The 21346-nt window shown below is 43.2% G+C and overlaps 1 protein-coding gene across 1 annotated transcript in view; it reads right to left on the bottom strand.

The window, feature by feature from the left end:
* The window catches only part of LOC137370075 (BEN domain-containing protein 5-like), a 66133-nt gene that overhangs the window by 15410 nt on the left and 29377 nt on the right, over positions 1-21346 (bottom strand). The window contains exons 4-5 of the mRNA XM_068032179.1: positions 15757-16049; positions 15453-15663 (exon numbers count right to left, since the gene is read on the bottom strand). Coding sequence (XP_067888280.1) covers positions 15453-15663; positions 15757-16049 — 504 coding nt within the window. The remainder of the gene's footprint in view (positions 1-15452; positions 15664-15756; positions 16050-21346) is intronic.

The following is a 21346-nucleotide window of genomic DNA, read 5'->3' as shown; positions in this document are numbered from 1 at the left end:
TTGAACCACTTCCAGAGCATGGTCGCCGATATTGATGGATGGAGCATTTCTGACGTCCTGTCCCATGATGTTCGTTTTCTTGAGGCTGATGGTTAGGCCAAATTCGTTGCAGGCAGCCCCAATCCTGTCTATGAGTCTCTGCAGGCACTCTTCTGTGTGGGATGTTACTGCAGCATCGTCAGCAGAGAGGAGTTCCTTCAAGAGGACCTTCCGTACTTTGGTCTTCACTCTTAGACGGGCAAGGTTGAACAACCTGCCATCTGATCTTGTGTGGAGGAAAATTCCTTCTTCTGAAGACTTGAAAGCATGTGACAGCAGCAGGGAGAAGATCACAAACAGTGTAGGTGCGAGAACACAGACCTGTTTCACGCCATTCAGGATAGGACAGGCGTCGCTATGTTGAATTGCGCCTTTCATATTGTCATGAAATGAGGTGATGATACTTAGTAGCTTTGGTGGACATCCGATCTTTGCTAGTAGTTTGAAGAGACCACTTCTGCTGATGAGATCAAAGGCTTTGGTGAGATCTATGAAAGCAACATAGAGGGGCATCTGTTGTTCACGGCATTTCTCCTGCAGCTGGCGAAGGGAGAACAGCATGTCAATGGTGGATCTCTCTGCTCGTAAGCCACACTGTGCCTCAGGGTAGACTCGCTCAGCCAGCTTCTGGAGCCTGTTTAAAACGACTCGAGCGAAGATTTTCCCCACTATGCTGAGCAGGGAGATTCCACGGTAGTTGTTGCAGTCACCGCGGTCACCCTCGTTCTTATAGAGGGTGATGATATTGGCATCGCGCATGTCCTGTGGTACTGCTCCCTCATCCCAGCACAGGCAAAGCAGTTTAGTTTAGTTTAGTTTAGAGATACAGCACTGAAACAGGCCCTTCGGCCCACCGAGTCTGTGCCGACCATCAACCACCCATTTATACTAATCCTGCTAATCAGACCACCTATACTTTCCTCCAAATCATTTATGTATATCACAAACAACAGTGGTCCCAGCACGGATCCCTGTGGAACACCACTGGTCACACGTCTCCATTTTGAGAGACTCCCTTCCACTGCTACTCTCTGTCTCCTGTTGCCCAGCCAGTTCTTTATCCATCTAGCTAGTACACCCTGTACCCCATGCGACTTCACTTTCTCCATCAGCCTACCATGGGGAACCTTATCAAATGCCTTACTGAAGTCCATGTATATGACATCTACAGCCCTTCCCTCATCAATCAACTTTGTCACTTCCTCAAAGAATTCTATTAAGTTGGTAAGACATGACCTTCCCTGCACAAAACCATGTTGCCTATCACTGATAAGCCCATTTTCTTCCAAATGGGAATAGATCCTATCCCTCAGTATCTTCTCCAGCAGCTTCCCTACCACTGACGTCAGGCTCACCGGTCTATAATTAGCTGGATTATCCCTGCTACCCTTCTTAAACAAGGGGACAACATTAGCAATTCTCCAGTCCTCCGGGACCTCACCCGTGTTTAAGGATGCTGCAAAGATATCTGTTAAGGCCCCAGCTATTTCCTCTCTCGCTTCCCTCAGTAACCTGGGATAGATCCCATCCGGACCTGGGGACTTGTCCACCTTAATGCCTTTTAGAATACCCAACACTTCCTCCCTCCTTATGCCGACTTGACCTAGAGTAATCAAACATCTATCCCTAACCTCAACATCCGTCATGTCCCTCTCTTCGGTGAATACCGATGCAAAGTACTCGTTTAGAATCTCACCCATTTTCTCTGACTCCACGCATAATTTTCCTCCTTTGTCCTTGAGTAGGCCAATCCTTTCTCTGGTTAACCTCTTGCTCCTTATATATGTTTTACCTTAAAAAAAGACAGCCAGTGAGAGAGACTGACTGACCCAGAAGGTGAAGCTACTTGTAACAGCTAGCATTCCAGCAAGCCAGAAAGCACATGCCCTGCTGAAAAAAATCCGATATCTACATTATACAGCAGAGAGAAATGGAAGTGACCTTCCATCTTCAACAGAACCATCAATCAAGAGAGAAATCTACAATCATGAGGTCTGCAACCAGCTAGAACTCGAGTCTCAAGAGTTTTCAACAGATTTATTGTAACCTCTTTCTACCCCACTAAAAACCACCTACCTCTTTCCCTTCTTGGGTGTGTGTGTGCGTCTGCACGAATGTGTGAGTGGATGAGGTTGCGACAATTTCAGGATAAGACATATTGATCATAAAGCAATTGACATTCTGTTTTTAAAAACCTACAATAAAACCTGTCGCTGTCTGTTTATTTAAAAAATAAAACACCAAGGGGCTAAACTCTTAATGCAAATACATTTGCTGCAATCAGATGGGGAGTTGAACAGTGGAAACCACCCACATCTCACTAAGTAGTCGCAACACTACTTTAAAAGGCTTAGCAGATAAAACAGATTAAATAAATGACTGAAAAATTAAAATGATTAAAAAACTCAAAACTCATGTGTATGAAGAGAGATTCAAGACAAAAAATGCAGATATGACAAAACTAGAATTTGCATTACCAGCTTCGATTTTAGCCAGATTTACATGCCTCAATCACATAGTCACAGGATAATGGCAGTAGGAACATAAGAAATAGGAGCAGGATTAGACCATACGGCCTGTTGAGCCTTCTGATCTTGGGCTTCAACTCCACTTTCCCGCCCACTACCCAGATCCCTGGATTCCGAGAGACCAAAAATCTGTCTATCTCGGCCTTAAATATACTCAATGATGGAGTGTCCAATAGCCCCTGGGGTACAGAATCCAAAGATTCACAACCCTTTGAAGAAACTTTTCCTCATCTCACTCCTAAATGATCGTCCCCTTATCCTGAGACTGTGCCCCCATGTTTTAAATTCCCCAGACAGCAAAAACAACCTCTCAGTGTCTACCCTGTCAAACCTCTTCAGAATCTTTTAAGTTTCAATGAGATCACCTCTCATTCTTCTAAACTCTGGAGAATATAGACCCAACTTAGTCAGCCTCTCATCATAGGAATACCCTCTCATCCCAGGGACCAATCTAGTGAACCTTTGTTAGATTGCCTCCAATGCAAGTACATTCTTCCTTAAATAGGGAGACCAAAATTGCACAGTATTCCAGGTGCGATCTCACCAAAGCCCTGTACAATTGTAGCAAGACTTCTTTCTTCTTGTACTCCAATCCCCTTGAAATAACGGCCTACATGTCATTTGCCTTCCTAATTGCTTGCTGCACCTGCATGCTAGCTTTGTGTTCCTTGTAAGAGCACTCCCAAGTGTCTCTGAACATAAACATTTACAAGTTTCACACCTTTTACAAAATATTCTGTTCTTCTATTCTTACGACCAAAGTGAATAACCTCACACTTCCCCCCATTATACTCCATCTGCCACCTTGTTGCCCACTCACTTAACCGGTCCATATCTTTTTGTAGCCTCTCTGTGTCCTCCTCACAGCTTGCATTTCCATTTATCTTTGCATCAGCAAGCTTAGAAACATTATTCTCTGTCTCTTTGTCCAAGTCATTAATATAGATTGTAAATAGCTGAGGCCCCAGCAGTATTCCTTGCGGCACTCCACTAGTCACAACCTGCCAACTTCAAAATGCTCCATTTATGCCGACTATTTGCTTCCTGTCTGTTATCAATACTCTATCTATGATAATATATTGCCCCAACATCATGAGCCCTTATCTTGCCTATTAACCTTTTGAGTGGCACCTTAACGAATACCTTTGGAAATCCAAGTATACTACTGATTCCCTTTTAAGTACCCTACTAGTTACATCCTCAAAAAACATTAATAAATGTATCAAACATGATTTCCCTTTTGTAAAACCATGTTGACTATCTGATCACACTATGATTTTCTAAGTGCATTGCTAAGACTTCCTTAATAGATTCCAGCACTTTCCAAATGACTGATGTCAGGCTAACTGGCTTGTAGTTCCCTGTTTTCACACTCCCTCCTTTCCTGAATAGCAGTGTTACATTTGCTACTTCTAATCTGCTGGGTGCAGTCCAGAATCCAGAGAATTTTGGAAAATCATAGCTGCAGAGATAGTTCATGTGCTGGCTATCTCTTTTAGAACCTTAGAATCAGGGCTCTGTCAGATTTTAGTCCGTTAGGTTCCTCCAATACTATTTTCTCTGTTGATATTAATTACCTTACCTTCCTCACTTGCTTTAGCCCCAAGGTTACCCTCTATTTCTGGTATGCAACTTACATCTTCCATTGTTAAGTCAGATACAAAATATTTGTTCAATGTCTCCGCCATTTCTTCATTCCCCATAATAATTTCTTGTTTCTCTGCTTCCAAGAGACCAACATTTACTTTAGCTACCGTCTTCCTTTTTAAATACTTGCAAAAGTTCTTACAATCTGTTTTAATATTCCTAGCTAGTTTACTCTTGTATTTTGTTTTTTGCCGTATCAACTTTTTGGTGGCCCTTTGCTGGTTTCTAAAACACTCCCAATCTTCAGGCTTGCTACTATTCTTTGCAACATTAAAAGCCTCTTCTTTTAATCTAATACTATCCTTAAGCCACGGGACACGGAACACAAAAGTCCGAGTCTATCAAATCTGTGTCCCCAGTACTTTGCTCTACGGCAGCGAGGCCTGGACAACGTATGTCAGCCAAGAGCGACGTCTCAATTCATTCCATCTTCGCTGCCTCCAGAGAATTCTTGGCATCAGGTGGCAGGACCGTATCTCCAACACATAAGTCCTCGAGGCGGCCAACATCCCCAGCATATACACCCTACTGAGCCAGCGGCGCTTGAGATGGCTTGGTCGTGTGAGCCACATGGAAGATGGCAGGATCCCCAAGGACACATTGTACAGCGAGCTCATCACTGGTATCAGACCCACCGGCCATTCATGTCTCCGCTTTAAAGACATCTGCAAACGCGACATGAAGTCCTGTGACATTGATCACTAGTCGTGGGAGTCAATTGCCAGTGATCGCCAGAGCTGGCGGGCAGCTATAAAGGCGGGGCTAAAGTGTGGCGAGTCGAAGAGACTTAGCAGTTGGCAGGAAAAAAGACAGAAGCGCAAGGGGAGAGCCAACTGTGTAACAGCTCCGAAAACCAATTTTATGTGCAGCACCTGTGGAAGAGTCTGTCACTCTAGAATTGGCCTTTATAGCCACTCCAGGTGCTGCTTCACAAGCCACTGACCACTTCCAGGCGCTTACCCATTGTCTCTCGAGACAAGGAGGCCAAAGAAGAAGAATCCTTAAGCCATGGATGGATCTTTCTTGCTGAGTTTTTAATTTTCAGTGGGAAGTATTTCTGTTGAACATTTTGAATGGTTTCTTTAAATATTTCCCACTGTTTATTTACTGCCATATCTTTTAGTCTATTTATCCAATCAATCTCAGCCAGCTCTCTCCTCGTACTTATGTAACTGGCTTTGTTTAAATTTAAGATTCCTGTTTGTGATTGGAGTATGATGCTTTCAAACTTAACATGGAATTGAACTCTATTATGACCACTATTTCCCAGTGGATTTTTTACTATGAGATTACTAATTAACCCTGCCTCATTACACAATACTAGATCTAAAATAGCTTTATCCCTAGTTGGTTTCACAACTTCAGGAAACGATCATGAAATCGTTCCACAAACTCATCTTCTGGACCACCCATGCCAATTTGATTGGTCCAATCTATATGAAGATGAAAGCCCCCCACAATTATTATATTGCCTTTATTACAAGGTGCAATAATTTCTTGTTTAATGCTCTGTCCAATGGTATATCAACCGTTAGGGGCCTATAAACTATGGCCACTAGCATTTTCTGACTCTTGCTATTCATAACTTCACTCATATTGATTCTACTTCCTGATCTTCTGAGCCAAGGTCCTCTCTCACTTAGGCCCTTATGTCATCCTTTTTTTTAATCAGGGCTACCCCTCCTCCTTTGCCACTCTGTCTGTCTTTTTGAAGTATTGTGTACCCTGGAATATTTATTTCCCAACCTTGGTCACCTTGTAACCATGTTTCTGTAATGGCGATTAGATCTAAACCATTTGTTTCTATTTGTGCCACTAGTTCATCTAACATATTGCAGATGCTTTGTGCTCTCAGATAAAGAATCTTTAATTTCATTTTTTCACTGCTATTCCCTGCATGGACCTTACTCGCTGAGCACAATTATTGCTAAATTCTCTGTCCCTTCCTGTCTCACTCTGCTTGTCTTTAGCAATAACATCACTAGACTGTTCTATTGCCTTGACATTTTTCTTTGGATATCTAAATCTCCCTCCACCTGAACCCTTCCCCCACTTTTAGTTTAAAGCCCTATCCACAGCCCTAGTTATACGATTTGCCAGAACACTGGTCCCAGCCCGGTTTAAATGGAGTACATCCCAACAGAACATCTCTCTCTTTCTTGAGTACTGGTGCCAGTGCCCCATGAATCAAAACTCCTTTTACCCACACCACTCTTTGAGCCACGCTTGACCCTATGCAAATTGGCACGTGGCTCAGGTAACAATCCAGAGATTGATGTTTGGTGTTTTGATTTGGAACTTAACTCCTCAAATACTCTATGCAGAACATCATTCCTAGTTCTACCTATGTCGTTGATTCCTATGTGGACCACGACAACTGGATCCTCCCCCTCCCACTCCAAGCTTGTCTCCAGCCCGAGGAGATATCCTTAACCCTGGCACCGGGCAGACAATGCAACCTTCAGAGCTCCCACTCGCAGAAAACAGTATCTATCCCCCTGATTATACTGTCCCCTAACAGCACCGTATTCCTTTTTGCTCCCCACACTTGAATGGCATCCTACACCATGGTGCCATGGTCAGTTTGCTCATCCACCCTAAAGTCCCTGTTCTCATCCATACAGGTAGCAAGCACCTTGTGCCTATTGGTCAAAGTCACTACATGTTGGATCCCCATACCTGTCTGACTCTCAGTCACAACCTCCTGTCCCTAACCATTGACCAACTCTAAAGTTCTACTTAACATAATGGGTGCGATTGCCTCCTGGATTAAAGTATCCAGGTAACTCTCCCTCTCCCTAGTTTTGCTAGAAAGGAGTTACTTTAAAAATAAATCCCCAATTTTCTCTACTCCTCTTGTCTTGATGATGTTGACTCCTTACTAGGGAAGGGTTCCAGTGGTATCTCTCATTAGTAATGCATTTTCAACCTGAAAGGCTGGGGGGGTGGGGGCGAGATGGGGGAAGGTTTGGTCATTAGATAGCACTGCTGCAATGAAAGCATAGCACAACAATGCTAGTTGACAGGTCCAAGGGATGTTGCAGCAAACAAATGCCGAAAAAGTGGATAAAATCCAATAATATGTTGACCAAAATGACATAAAGAGGTTCTATCATCCACTAAATAAAATGTATAGCCCAAAGAATACCAATTCTGGATCTCTGAAGAGTGCAGATGGTGCTACTCTAGTCATTGCAAAGCTAAGTTTGTATAAAGACAGTGCAAAAATTTTGATAAACTAATGAATAAACTAGCCATCAATGTGTACAAAGTCTTCAGTCACACAGCAGCTACAAAATAACATGAAGATCCTCACAACTGCCAAAGTTAATGAAGCCATCAGCCAAATACAACCGTAAAGCTCCAGAACCAGATGCAAACCTTGTGGATATTGACAAATACGGCACTGGGACTGTCACTTATCAACTACACAGATGCTTCAAAACTATCTGGAGATGGTCCCATCCCACAAGATTTCAAGAAAACAATCATAGTTAGCATTTATAAGCATGAAAGGCTACAAAGAACTGTGGCATGTACTGAAGAATTTATTTTGATAGCTGGAAAAAAATCCACAAGAGAGCTTCTCAATCACCTGTTTCAAAATGTTGATTCAGTCCTCCCAAAAGCATATTGTGGCTTAAGTGCAAACTGCAACACCCTTGACTATTTTCACCACTCAGCAGATTCAGGAAACATGGACAGCAGTATAAAAGACCTTTACATAGTCTTCATTGACATAACCAAGACTTTTGACACAATCAGCTCACTGGAGCGGCTGTTAATGGGCGCTGGAATCAAAAAGGATTTGTGCTTGAAACGAGCTTTTTTTCACTGCTGCGCTTGATGACATGTTAAGAGGCTTAGATGTAGCCTTCCACATACCTGGAAGCTCTTCAAATTGAGTAAACAAATCTCCATAAAGGTCACAGGGATATCATAGATGAGATTGTGGTTGCACATGGCTATACTTGAGACAGACACAGATACTGATTGCTGCTATGGCAAACCAAATAAGTACCATTTTATCATAAGCCTGATAAAAAAAGCCTTTTTTATTGGGGCTGGTTGAAACACGACAGCAAACTATCACCATTAAATGCTGAACTAAATGTTGTCAACATTTACATGGACGTTGAGTGCAAATTATGCACTAGTAAATAACAAACTCTTAGGAAATCTATTTCTACAATTGAAAAACTGAAATAGCATGTCTTGAATCAGCACGAAGTCAAACATATTGTAGAAAAATGTACACTTCGTTGTCATTGTAGCCCTTCCATATAGAGTGACAGCCCTAAACGTGAACCACAAAATATTTGGCTGCTTAACATGTTCCACTTGTAACCCGAGGTCCATCATGCAAATTAAGCAGTAGGAAAAAGTAACAAACTGTGAGATCATAGAGCACATCAAAGCTATTGGAATCAAGGCCAAGCTTACAAAAGTATAACGGCAGAATTTGTAGTCTGCCAAAAATCATGCAAACTGGAACATGCCAATCAGATGTAGGGTTGGTAGCAAGATGTACAAGAATATGCTCAAGCACAGTCTTAAGCTATATCAACATTGACAGCTGAGAAAATCTTGCAGATAATCATGAGCTGGTGAGCAGCAGTGCCTGATGATATCAGCCAGTGTGAACGTCAGCATAATGAGCTCCTGAAAGAAATAGAAACAGAAGAAACACTGTGGGACGTAAATTGTTACTAACGTTGACAACTTGTCTAAGTGATGAAAAAGAAGAATGTATCAGAGAACTAATCAGTCTATACTCCACTGTAGTATGGACACATCATACTCGAGAGCTAGAAGTATTGTATGTGAGAGGAATTGTACAATTTAGTGAACTTCCTAATGCCATCAGTGGGGAAGAATTGTAAATAAAACTTGACTTCGTTTATGAGTCTGAAAAAAAAAGGCAGCATTCAACTAAAGGTGGCACCAAGGAGCCCTAGTAAAGCTGAAGTAATTGGGGATCAGAAACAAACTGTCCAATGGCTAGAGTCATACCCTGCATAAAGGAAGATGTCTGTGGTTGTAACAGGCCAATCATCTCAGGCCCAGGATATCACTACAGAGGTTTCTCAGGCCAGCATCCTATCTCCAGCTCCTTTCATCAATGATCTTCCCTTCATCATAAGGTCATAAGTGGGGTTGCTCATTGATGATTACAGTGTTCAATTCCATTTGCAACTCAAGTAATGAAGCAGTCCATCCCCAAATGCAGAAAGACCTGGACATCGTCCAAGCTTGAGCTGATTCATACCATACAAGAGCCTGACAATGATCATCTCCAACCAGAGAGAGCCTAACCACCTCTCCATGACATTCAGTAGCATTACTAATGTCACGTCTCCCACCGTTAACATCCTGGGAGTTAATAACAGCACAGAAACTCAACATAAATGCTGTGGCTAGTACGGTAGGTCAAAGGCCGGGTATTCTGCAGTGACTGGTTCGCCTCCCGACTCCCTAAAACTTCTTCATAAGTTGCAAGTCAGGTGTGTAATTGGAATACGCTTTAATTGCCTGGATGGGTAGAGCTGCAACAACATTTGAGAAACTCAACACCATGTTGGACAAAGCAATCCACTTGATCAGCACCTAATCAACTAGCCAAAATGTCCATCATTCAAACCACCTCCGGGGTACTGTGGGTGCATTGTGTACAATCTACAACATGCATTCTGGTATATTGACACGGTTTGTTCAGCAGCACCTCCCAAACCCGCAAACGCCACCATCTAGAAGGTGCATCAGAACACATTCACTCCAATGTCACACACCATCTTAACTTGGACATATAATCACCAATTCTTCATCGTCGCTGGGGCAAAATCCCAGAATTTCTACCACGCAATTGCAGCAGTTCAGGAAGACAGCCCACCACCACCTGTTTAGAGCACCTAGGAATGGGCCAAAAGTGTGGGCCTTTCCAGCAACATCTGCATCTGCAAGTATTGTCCCATGTTTACTTTCTCTCTTCCAGTATTTTATATACTGCAATTTGACAATCACTGAGACGTCTCTTTTTGAGTCTGAAGAATGCTAGCTTATCAAATCGTTCTTCACAGTTCTCTGTAAAACTGAGACCAGTCTCCTTGATCTCTGCACCACCTCCAGTACATGGATGGTTTCCTTTGCAATTACCAGAAATAGATAGATTATTCCCAAAGTGGCTTGTCCAATGATTACAGAGCTTACAGTGTGACTTGAGGATTTGAACCCAACAGATCTGAACTGTGAGAACAGGTGAGAAAATGCATGCGATTACATATATTTATAATTACAGTTCTGAAAGCACCTCATTGAGACCTACCATGTTGAATCGACTGAGAAAAACCCTTATTTGGTAATATAGAACATAGAGCATAACAGCGCAGTACAGGCCCTTCGGCCCTCGATGTTGCGTCATATATTGGCATGTTACTGTCTTCCATTGCAGAGCAAGAATTGGCATTCTATTTACAGTTAAATACTGTTCACAATACTAAAAGAACATTAAAAATTTGTATTGGTTCAAGAGTCTTTGGATCAGTGGCATTCTGTTTTTGACTTTTGTGGGCGGCTAAAATGTTTACTTAGTATATTCCACAAGCTACCCTGTCCTTGATAGTTTGTTTTCTTATAGTTGAACTTGGTTGCTCTAATGACGACTACATTTTTAATAAATTATTTCACAGAATGTGGGCTTCGCTGGCAAGACTAGGAATTATTGCCCATCCCTAACTGCCCTCGAGAAGGTGGAGGTGAGCCGCCTCCTTGAACTGCTGCAGTCTATCTGGTGTAGGTACACCCACAGTACTGTTAAGAAGTGAGTTCCAGGAATTTCACCCAGCAACAGTGAAGGAACAGCGATATAGCTCCAAGTCAGGATGGTGTGTGGCTTGGAGGGGAACTTGCAGGTGGTGGTGTTCCCATGCATCTGCTGCCCTTGTCCTTCTAAGTGGTAGTGTTTGCAGGTTTGGAAGGTGCTGGTGAAGGAGCCTTAGTGAGTTACTGCAGTGCACGTTGTAGATGGTATACACTGCTGCCACTGTGAATCAGTGGTGGAGGGAGTGAATGTTGACAGTGGTGGATGGGGTGCCAATCAAGTGGGCTGCTTTGCCCTGGATGTTATCAAGATTCTTGAGTGTTATTGGAAGCTGCACCCATCCAGGCAAGTAGAGAGTATTCCATCATACTCCTGACTTGTGCCTTGTAGATGGTGGACAGGCACTGGGGAGTCACGAGGTGAGTTACCCGCCGCAGAATGCCCAGCTTCTGATCTGCTCTTGTAGCTACAGTATTTATGTGGCTACTCCAGTTCAATTTCTGGTCAATGGTAATACCCAGGATGTTGATAGTGGGGCATTCAGCCTTGGGAATGCCAGTGAATGCCAAGTTAAGATAGTTGGATTCTCTCTTGTTGGAGGTGGTCATTGCCTGGCACTTAAGTGGCAAGTTACATTCGTGCCACACATCAGCCCATGCCTGAATTTTGTCCATTCTTGCTGCATATGAACATGGATGGCTTCAGTATCTGACAAGTTGCGAATGCTGAACATTGTGCAATCATCAGCGAGCATCCCCACATCTGACCATATGATAGAGGGAAGGTCACTGATGAAGCAGCTGAAGATGACTGGGCCTAAGACATTACCCTGACGAATTCCTCCAGTGATGTCCTGGGACTGAGATGATGGACCTCCAACAACCACAACCATCTTCCTTTGTGCTAGGTATGGCTCCAACCATTGGGGATTTCCCCCCTGATTCCCACTGACTCATTTTGCTGGGGCTTCTGGATGCCACACTTGGTCAAATGCTGCCTTGATGTTGAGGGCAGTCACTCTCACTTCACCTGTGGAGTTCAGCTCTTTTGTCCATGTTTGGACCAAGGCTGTAATGAGGTCAGGAGCGGAGTGGCCCTGGCAGAACCCAAACTGAGCATCAGTGAGTAGATTATTGCTGAGTAAGTGCCTCTTGACAGAACTGTCAACAACACCTTCCATCACTTTGCTGATGATCGACAGTAAATTGATGAGGCAGTAATTGGCTGGACAGGATTTGTCCTGCTTCTTGTGGACAGGACATACCTGGGCAATTAGCCATATTGCCTGTGCTGTAACTGTACTGGAACAGCTTGGCTAGGAGCACGGCCAGTTCTGGAGCACAGGTCTTCAGTACTATTGCTTTTGCAGTATCTAGTGCCTTCAGCCACTTCTTGATATCACATGGAGTGAATCGAATTGGCTGAAAACTGGCATCTGTAATGCTGGGGACATCAGGAGGATGCTAAGATGGATGCAAATGCTTCAGCCTTGCCTTTTGCACTGCTGGGCTCCCCCATCACTGAGGATGGGGATATTTGTGGAGCCTTCACCTTCTGTTTGTTGATTAATCGTCCACCATCATTCATGACAGGATTGCAAAGCTTAGATCTGATTTGTTGGTTGTGGGATCGCTTAGCTCTATCGCGTGCTGCTTCCGCTGTCTGGCATGCATGTAGTCCTGTGTTGTAGCTTCGCCAGCATGACACCTCATTTTGCGGTATGCCTGGTGCTGCTCCTGGCATGCTCTCCTGCACTATTCATTGAACCAAAGTTGATCCCTGGCTTGATGGCATTGGTAGAGTGGGGGATATGCCGGGCAGAGGTTACAGATTGTCGTTGAATAGAATTCTGCTGCTGTTGATGGCCCACCGCGCCTCATGGATGCCCAGTTTGGAGTTGCTAGATCGCACGGTGGTAGTGCCACACAAGATGATGGAGGGTATCTTCAATGTGAAGACTGGAGTTTCCCTCCACAAGGATTGTGCAGTAGTCACTCCTACCAATACTGTCATGGGCAGTTGCATCTGCGACAGGTAGATCAGTGAGGATGAGGTCAAGGTCAAGTTGGCTCCCTCACCACCTGCTGCAGACCCAGTCTAGCAGCTATGTCCTTTAGGATTCGGCCAGCTCGAGTGGTGCTACTGAGCCACCCATGATGATGGACGTTGAAGTCCCCCATCATTCCCACATTCTGTGCCCTTGCCACCCTCAGTGCTTCTGCCAAGTGGCGTTCAACATGGAGGAGTACTGATTCATCAGCTGAGGGAGGGCAGTAGGTGGTAATCAGCAGGAGGTTTCCGTACCTATGTTTGACCTGATGTCATGAGACCTCACAGGGTCCAGAGTCAATGTTGAGAATTCCCAGGACAACTCCCTCTTGACTGTATACCACTGTGCCGCCACCTCTGGTGGGTATGCCCTATCCCACCAACACAGGGATGGTGATGGTGGTGTCAGGAACACTGGATGTAAGGTATGATTACCTGAATATGATTATATCAGGCTGTTGTTTGATTAGTCTGGAGGACAGCTCTCCCAATTTTGGCGCAAGCCCCCAGATGTTAGTAAGGAGGACTTTGCAGGATCGACAGGGCTGGGTGTGTCTTTGTCGTTTCTGGTCCATATCCAGTGGTCTGTCCAGTTTCATTCTTTTTAGACTTTTCTCTAGCAGTTTGGTACAACTAAGTGGCTTGCTCGGCCATTTCAGAGGGCATTTAAGAATCAACCACATTGCTGTGGGTCTGAAGTCACATGTAGGCCAGACCAGGTAAGGTCGGCAAATTTCTTTTCCTAAAGGACATTAGTGAACCAGATGGATTTTTACGACAATTGACAATGGTTTCATGGTCACCATTACTGAGACTATTGTTTTTAATTCAAGATTTATTAATTGAATTTATATTCTACCAGCTAAAATGTTTTCTTAGTCGGGGCCACAACTTGCTCGCCTGCTTCCTTCTCACTTTGTGCTGCATCTGCTGCTAAAGCCCCCACCTGGAAGAACTGTCATCTGCAGAACACAACATTAATGCAGTCTCAGATTTCTGTATAAGGAAAGCTCCAACAAGAAATAGGGGGTCAAAAATGCTCCTTCAAGGTCAAGCTGAGTTAACATAGAATCTCTGGGTTTAAGACGTTTGCTCTTCCTTATGATTGTTAGCTGCCACACTAATTTTGAGAACATGGTATAATTTTTTAAAATAAATTGGTCTTATAGCTGAAGGGGGATAATTGCATGTTTAAGGGTGTGTTACTGTTTATTCATGAGTTGTTCTTATAAATTCAAAATAAATTTATGGCAGGTCTTTTTTGAGTAAGATGGGCTGTTTGGTTTAAACTGCTCTTTTATATTCAAGTATCTTGAAAGTAAACATCAACCTCAACATATCCATGATTTAAATTTTCTAAGAGGTGAGGACCGTTTCAAATCTGAAGATTGTACAGAATCAAAATAGCTCTGCGCTAGACGCTGGAGAAAGAATCCACTTGAAACCTAGCATTCTATTTGTTGCAATTATTATTACAATGCATTTAGAGAATAATTTTTTAAAACTCCAATTTGGTTGATGGCATGCTTACTGTAATAGTGAAAGAAATTGAAATTTTGACTGGAATATTTTGAAGGTGAGAATCATAAGAAACATTTTAAAAAAGCTCAAAGCTATTCAAGAGTTTCCATTTTAGTAGGGTCCTTTTCTCGCAACATGATTTGAAGGGAAAGTGCAGTATATGGAATCCACTACTGACATGAGATTTACTCTTCCCATTAAGGATATATTAGACATACGTATATTTCTATCTTCACAAAGTAATACATCAATAAACCAGTTGTAAAATACAAGTGACTTTTTTGTTTTTAAATGTCTTCCATAAATTTAAAAAAGCTTTTGATTTTTTAAGAAACGGTTTCATAAATAAAATGAGTAGCGGGGCTTACAGACACAATTTCTATTTGATCTTATGCAGAACTAAACTGACCAAATTTTAAAAATATTAATTTTCAATGGTCATAAGTACTCCATCAGATGGTTACTAGTTGGTGACATAGCTAAACTCATATTTGCAATAGTGATTATTCTGCAAGTAACATTTGTCACCAGGTGTTAGCCACTGCCTACGATGCTGCTTTGCTTTACTAAAACAAAATTGTGAATTTATTTGCTTTAAAAATGCTAGAAGTTTGCAAAGAGAAGAAAAAAGAAACTTTGAAATGAATAACAAATGCTGATAATTAGCTTTTTTGATGCAGCAGAATTCTGAAACTGTCACTCAAAGAATGTCTGTAAAAGGTGGAACCTTCCTAGGTTAACAGGAGAGTAGAGAAGACAGGGAGGAAGATGATGACAATTCCAAGGAAAAAATGAACAAACGTAAGGAAAAAACAGAAGACTTTGCTGTGTAAAGTTGTTCTTAAACTCACCTTTAATAATCTGTACTTTATAAGGGGAAAGAGGTGGTTTAGGCGATGACTTTGTTGAGTTGCATGCAATTCCAGTGACACTTCTGTCCTTCAGGGTATCCACTCCCCAGACAGCCACAGCCAAGCACTTTGTAAATCTTGAATCACTTGGCTGACGTTTCACAGTTTCCCACTTGTCCTCATCAATCCATACATTAGCTCCAATGTGAACCTATTAACAAATGGTATTAGAATCCCTAGCTTGTAAATTCAGCTGGTATGTGTAAAATATGGGAGTATCTCTAATTCATAAAGCTAACCTTACCTTTCCATCCTGAACAGAGTAAACGTTAGGCTGAGCCATAGCAATAGCTTGGGTTGAAGCCCATGGACATGGTACCATGTTGTTCCCATTTTCAATTTGACTCTCCAAATGATCAGAGGTACTTGGAGTTGGAAGTAGAGCATGCGGACTTTTCTTGCAGGGATAAACTCTTTGTTGCATGTTCAAATGGTCTTGCAGAATGGAAGTTACAGGAGTATTGGAAACTAGTTGATGTGCTGATGTGTTGTCAATCACTTCTTCCTCAGGATTCGAACCATGGTACTGTTCTGGTACTGAAAATATGAAAATATTGAAATACTTTGAATGGTTAATCAAAGGGCTAATTCAAGAATTAATGTTCATAAAGACTCCAAAATGATTTTAAAAATTCTGTGAATTACCCACTGTATGCCAGCTATTAAGGTTCGTTTATACTTATGTAGTGCCATCAGTTATCATATCTATAAAAATAGCACCCAGTCCCCTAACTTTGGTTATAACATTAAAACCTTTGGTAAAAGTCTGGAGAAGGAACAGCAGAAGACAACTGAAAAACTACTTATAAGGAGAGCAAAAAAAGGAAAAGCTGGAAATTGATCGTGACAAATACCAATACAATTTAAATGGGAAGAGGAGATCATAAAGTATGGAATAAGACCCAATGGCATTAAGATTCTTAAGGGCTATAGGTAGTTTGGAGCATAAGCACTGTTAATTTTTTTTTTAAATCTGTACAAATAGAAGCCACTGTCCAGAGTTAAGTCACCAAGTAGGCCCTGCCCAGAAAATATGTCATCAGACTTTTCCCAAGTCCTGTCAGAAAGTCAGATATCCTCAGCTAGACATACTTGCATAAGGTAATTCCTTAGGTTGTCAGTACACTGACAGCTGAACGCTACAGCAGATTAGCTGTCTTTTCTTTTTAATTATGGTAGCATTTGTGGTGGGACTATCAATCTAGGGAACTTACTTAAGTATACATGCTTAATAAGATGCATCTTCACCCAAGATTATCTTTTGTGTAAAGCTTATTTTGCTTTGTATCCAGCTGCTTGGATTCTTTCTCTCAACGGGACAAGGCCTCAACCTACATGGGATATTTCCCATATTTTATTTTGCATCTGGACCAACATTGGTGAATCAGTAAACAAGGGCTCCTTTCTTGCTGAAGAAACCCCATCATGACCATTTGACATTGAAGCAACCATGGCGAGTTGGCACAGATTCTTCTAAACATTTCCATGGTAGTATTATCAAGGGAAGCAGTTAAAAAGCAAAAATCCTGGCCTGTGGAAGCATCTACTAAGCCAGATGATTTTTATTCACAGCACAATCTATGTGTGCATGCACTCCTCAATGAAAGATAACTGAACATTGTACTAAAGAAAAAGTACCATACCAAAGGAATGCTGTGGCCATTAATTTCTTGCCTAAGGAAACACCTGAAAGCCAAACCACTTCATTCTTCCTCTGACGTCTGACATGAGTAGCAGCTCATTACAATGTTTAAGAGTCTTCAAGTTACTGAGAAATACATTTTTTTTGGTCCAATATAGAGTGTAGTGCAGTTACTGGTAGGGACATATCCCACATACTCAATTCCAGAAAACCCAACACAATTTTGTCGTCAGAACTTGGGGAATCCCCAGTATGTGCAGGGATACTAGCGGCATTTAAGCAGTTAAAACTGGTTACAACAATACAGTACTGTTTGTCCAGAAAAATACCACTTTAGCTATTAGGACAGTGATTTCCAAGATATGAAGCAGAAGAAGAATTCCAGCCTCCAAGCACAATATCAGCTCTATAGCTTCAGGTCTCGTTAATGTGTCAGGCTGGAGGTTAAACGTCAACAGTGTCCTAGTTAACTGCAGACTCAGGTTAGCAAGTCTGCCAAAGATTGACAGGTTCCAATCTCCCATTGCCAGGCATGTCATTTTGGAGCCACCTCAACCCAAAGATACCCTGCAGTTCTTCCTCCTCGAAGGATCATCAACAGTAAATATTAAACAACTGACATGTGAGAGTTTGAGCCTTAGCTACGTTTCCAACAGGTACCAGAAGCTCCTCATGGGCTATGTGGAGGACTTTACAACTCATGGTAAAAATCTAAGCATACTGCCATCATTCTGCTCACCATAAGCACACATAAGATACCTCAAATGGACACATCTTTGTAAACCACAGTTGGCACCAAATTCTGAAAATATGAGTGCATAACCCATTAGCTAAATGCAACTTTCATATATAGATGATCTGGGTCCCTACCATACACTGAAGGCAATACTATACATCAAAAGCTCCAAAGCCACCACATTCCCTGGAAGAATAAGGGTTTTGTAGCTTAATAAAACTAACTGGAGGTTCAATTCTCGATTCCATGGTTAGTTTTTTTTTATTCGTTCATGGGATGTGAGCATTGCTGGCTAGGACAGCATTTATTGCCCATCCCTAATTGCCCTTGAGAAGGTGGTGGTGAGCTGCCTTCTTCAACCACTGCAGTCCATGTGGAGTAGGTACACCACAGTGCTGTTAGGAAGGGAGGTCCAGGATTTTGACCGAGCAACAGTGAAGGAACGGCATATAGTTACAAGGATGGCGTGTGGCTTGGAGGGGAACCTGCAGGTGGTGGTGTTCCCATGCATCTGCTGCCCTGTCCTTCTAGGTGGCAGAGGTCGCGGGTTTGGAAAATGCTGTCTAAGGAGCTTTGCTGCGTTGCTGCGATGCATCTTGTAGATGGTACACACAGCTGCCATTGTGCATCGGTGGTGGAGGCAGTGAATGTTTGTAGATGGGGAGCCAGTCAAGCAGGGTGCTTTGTCCTGGATGGTGTCGAGCTTCTTGAGTGTTGTTGGAGCTGCATCCATCCAGTCAAGTGGAGAGTATTCCAACACACTCCTGACTTTGTGCCTTGTAGATGGTGGACAGGCTTTGGGGAGTCAGGAAGGATTCCGAGTCTCTGACCTGCTCTTGTAGCCATGGTATTTATGTAGAAAAAACTTTATATGGCTACTCCAATTCAGTTTCTGATCAATGGTAACCCTAGGATGTTGATAGTGGGGATTCAGCGATTGTAATGCCATTGAATATCACGGGGAGATGGTTAGATTCTCTCATTTGAGATAGCAATCGCCTGGTACTTTTGTGCTGCGAACGTTACTTGCCACTTATCAGCCCAAGCCTGGAGATTGTCCAGGTCTTGCTGCATTTCTACACGGACTGCTTCAGTATTTGAGGAGCTGCGAATGGTGTTGAACATTGTGCAATCATCAGCGAACATCCTCACTTCTGACCTTATGATTGAAGGAAGGTCATTGATGAAGGAGCTGAAGATGGTTGGGCCTAGGACACTACCCTGAGGAACTCCTGCAGTGATGTCCTGGAGCTCAGATGATTGACCTCCAACAACCACAACCATCTTCCTTGGTGCTAGGTATGACTCCAACCAGCAGAGAGTTTTCCCCAATTCCAGTTTTGCTAGGGCTCCTTGATGTCATACTCAGTCAAATGCCGCCTTGATGTCAAGGGCAGTCATTCTCACCCCACCTCTTGTGTTCAGCTCTTTTGTCCACGCTTGAACTAATGCTGCAATGAGGTCAGGAGCTGAGTGGCCCTGGCGGAACCCAAACTGAGCGCCAGTAGGCAGGTTACTGCTTAGCAAGTGCTGATTAATAGAACTGTCAACGACTCATTCCATCACTTTACAGATGATTGAGAGTGGACTGATAGCGCGGTAATTGGCCGGATTGGATTTGTCCTGTTTTTTGTGCACAGGACATACCTGGGCAATTTTCCATATTGTCAGGTAGATATCAGTGTTGTTGCTGTACTGGAACAGCTTGGCTAGGGACGCGGCCAGTTTTGGAGCACAGGTCTTCAACATTATTGCCGGAATATTGTCAGGGCCCATAGTCTTTGCAGTATCCAGTGCCTTCAGTTGTCATCACGTGGAGTGAATTGAATTGGCTGAAGACTGGCATCTGTGATGCTGGGGACTTCAGGAGGAGGCCGAGATGAATCATCCACTCGGCACTTCCGGCTGAAGATTGTTGCAAATGCTTCAGCCTTATCTTTTGCACTGATGTGCTGGGCTCCCCCATCATTGAGGATGGGGATAGTTGTAGAGCCACCTCCTCCAGTCAGTTGTTTAATTGTCCACCACCATTCATGACTCCAGAGCTAAGATCTGATCAGTTGGTTGTGGGATCGCTTAGCTTTGTCTATCGCATGCTGCTTACGCTGTTTGGCATGCAATTAGTCCTGTGTTGTAGCTTCACCAGGTTGACACCTCATTTTAAGGTATGCCTGGTGCTGCTCCTGGCATGCCCTCCTGCACTCTTCACTGAACCAGGGTTGATCCCCCAGCTTGATGGTAATGGTATGGGGGATATGCCGGGCCATGAGGTTGCAGATTGTGGTTGAGTACAATTCTGCTGCTGCTGATGGCCCACAGCACCTCATGGATACCCAGTTTTGCATTGCTAGATCTGGTCGAAATCTATCCCATTTAGCACGGTGGTATTGCCACACAACATGATGGAGGGTGTCCTCAATGTGAAGACGGGACTTTGTCTCCACATGGACTGTGCGGTGGTCACTCCTACCAATACTGTCATAGACAGCTGCATCTGCGTCAGGCAGATTGGTGAGGGCAAGGTCAAGTATGTTTTTCCCTCTTGTTGGTTCCTTCACCACCTGCTGCAGACCCAGTCTAGCAGCTATGTCCTTTAGGATTCGGCCAGCTCCGTCAGTAATGGTGCTACTGAGCCACTCTCGGTGATGGACGTTGAAGTCCCCCACCCAGGGTACATTCTGTGCCCTTGCCATCCTCAGTGCTTCTGCCAAGTGGTATTCAACACGGAGGAGTACTGATTCATCAGCGGAGAAGGGGTGGTTGGTGGCAATTAAGGAGGTTTCCTTGCCCATGTTTGACCTGATGTTATGAGACTTCATCGCGTCCAGAGTCGATGTTGAGGACTCCCAGGGCAACTCCCTCCTGACTGTATACCACTGTGCCACCACCTCTGCTGGGGTTGTCCTGCCAGTGGAATAGGACATACCCAGGGATGGTGATGGCGGTATCTGTGATATTGTCTGTAATAGCCACTGTTATAGTTACAATAAATATTTTCATTACGGCCAACAGTGTTACTTTAATGAAATCATGGAGTAATGGGACACAAGTTTGCTTTTTCCCCCATTCTACTTCATTGCAAGTCTCAGCCAAATCATTATGCAAAGGAGCAAAATGAAGGCCAAGAGGTCCCTAACAGAAGGGAGGAATTAAGAGGACAATCATCCATAAGCAGCTTGTACTTCTCCTGGGAGTTGCCACATAATGGCAAAGGTTGAGGTGCAGGTCCCCTATTCTCTAGGCTAGAAGTAGGGAGAAATAAATTAAAGGATAACCATCCTCCAAAAATTTTCCTTCTACACTTGTATCCTACTCATCGCACAACAGTTAACAAACACTTAGCTATGTGGCCGAGAATAGCCAATCGCCATCAGCTTAGTAGCTGGAAATGGCCTGTTACTGCATCAATGGCACGGCAAATGATCGGAGCCAGTCAAAACTATACTGAAATGATTC

This window comes from Heterodontus francisci, chromosome 5 (genome assembly GCF_036365525.1).
Source record: "Heterodontus francisci isolate sHetFra1 chromosome 5, sHetFra1.hap1, whole genome shotgun sequence".
Classification (NCBI taxonomy): domain Eukaryota; kingdom Metazoa; phylum Chordata; class Chondrichthyes; order Heterodontiformes; family Heterodontidae; genus Heterodontus; species Heterodontus francisci.
Note: the sequence above shows the minus strand (reverse complement) of the source record. Positions and strands in the feature narration are given on the sequence as shown.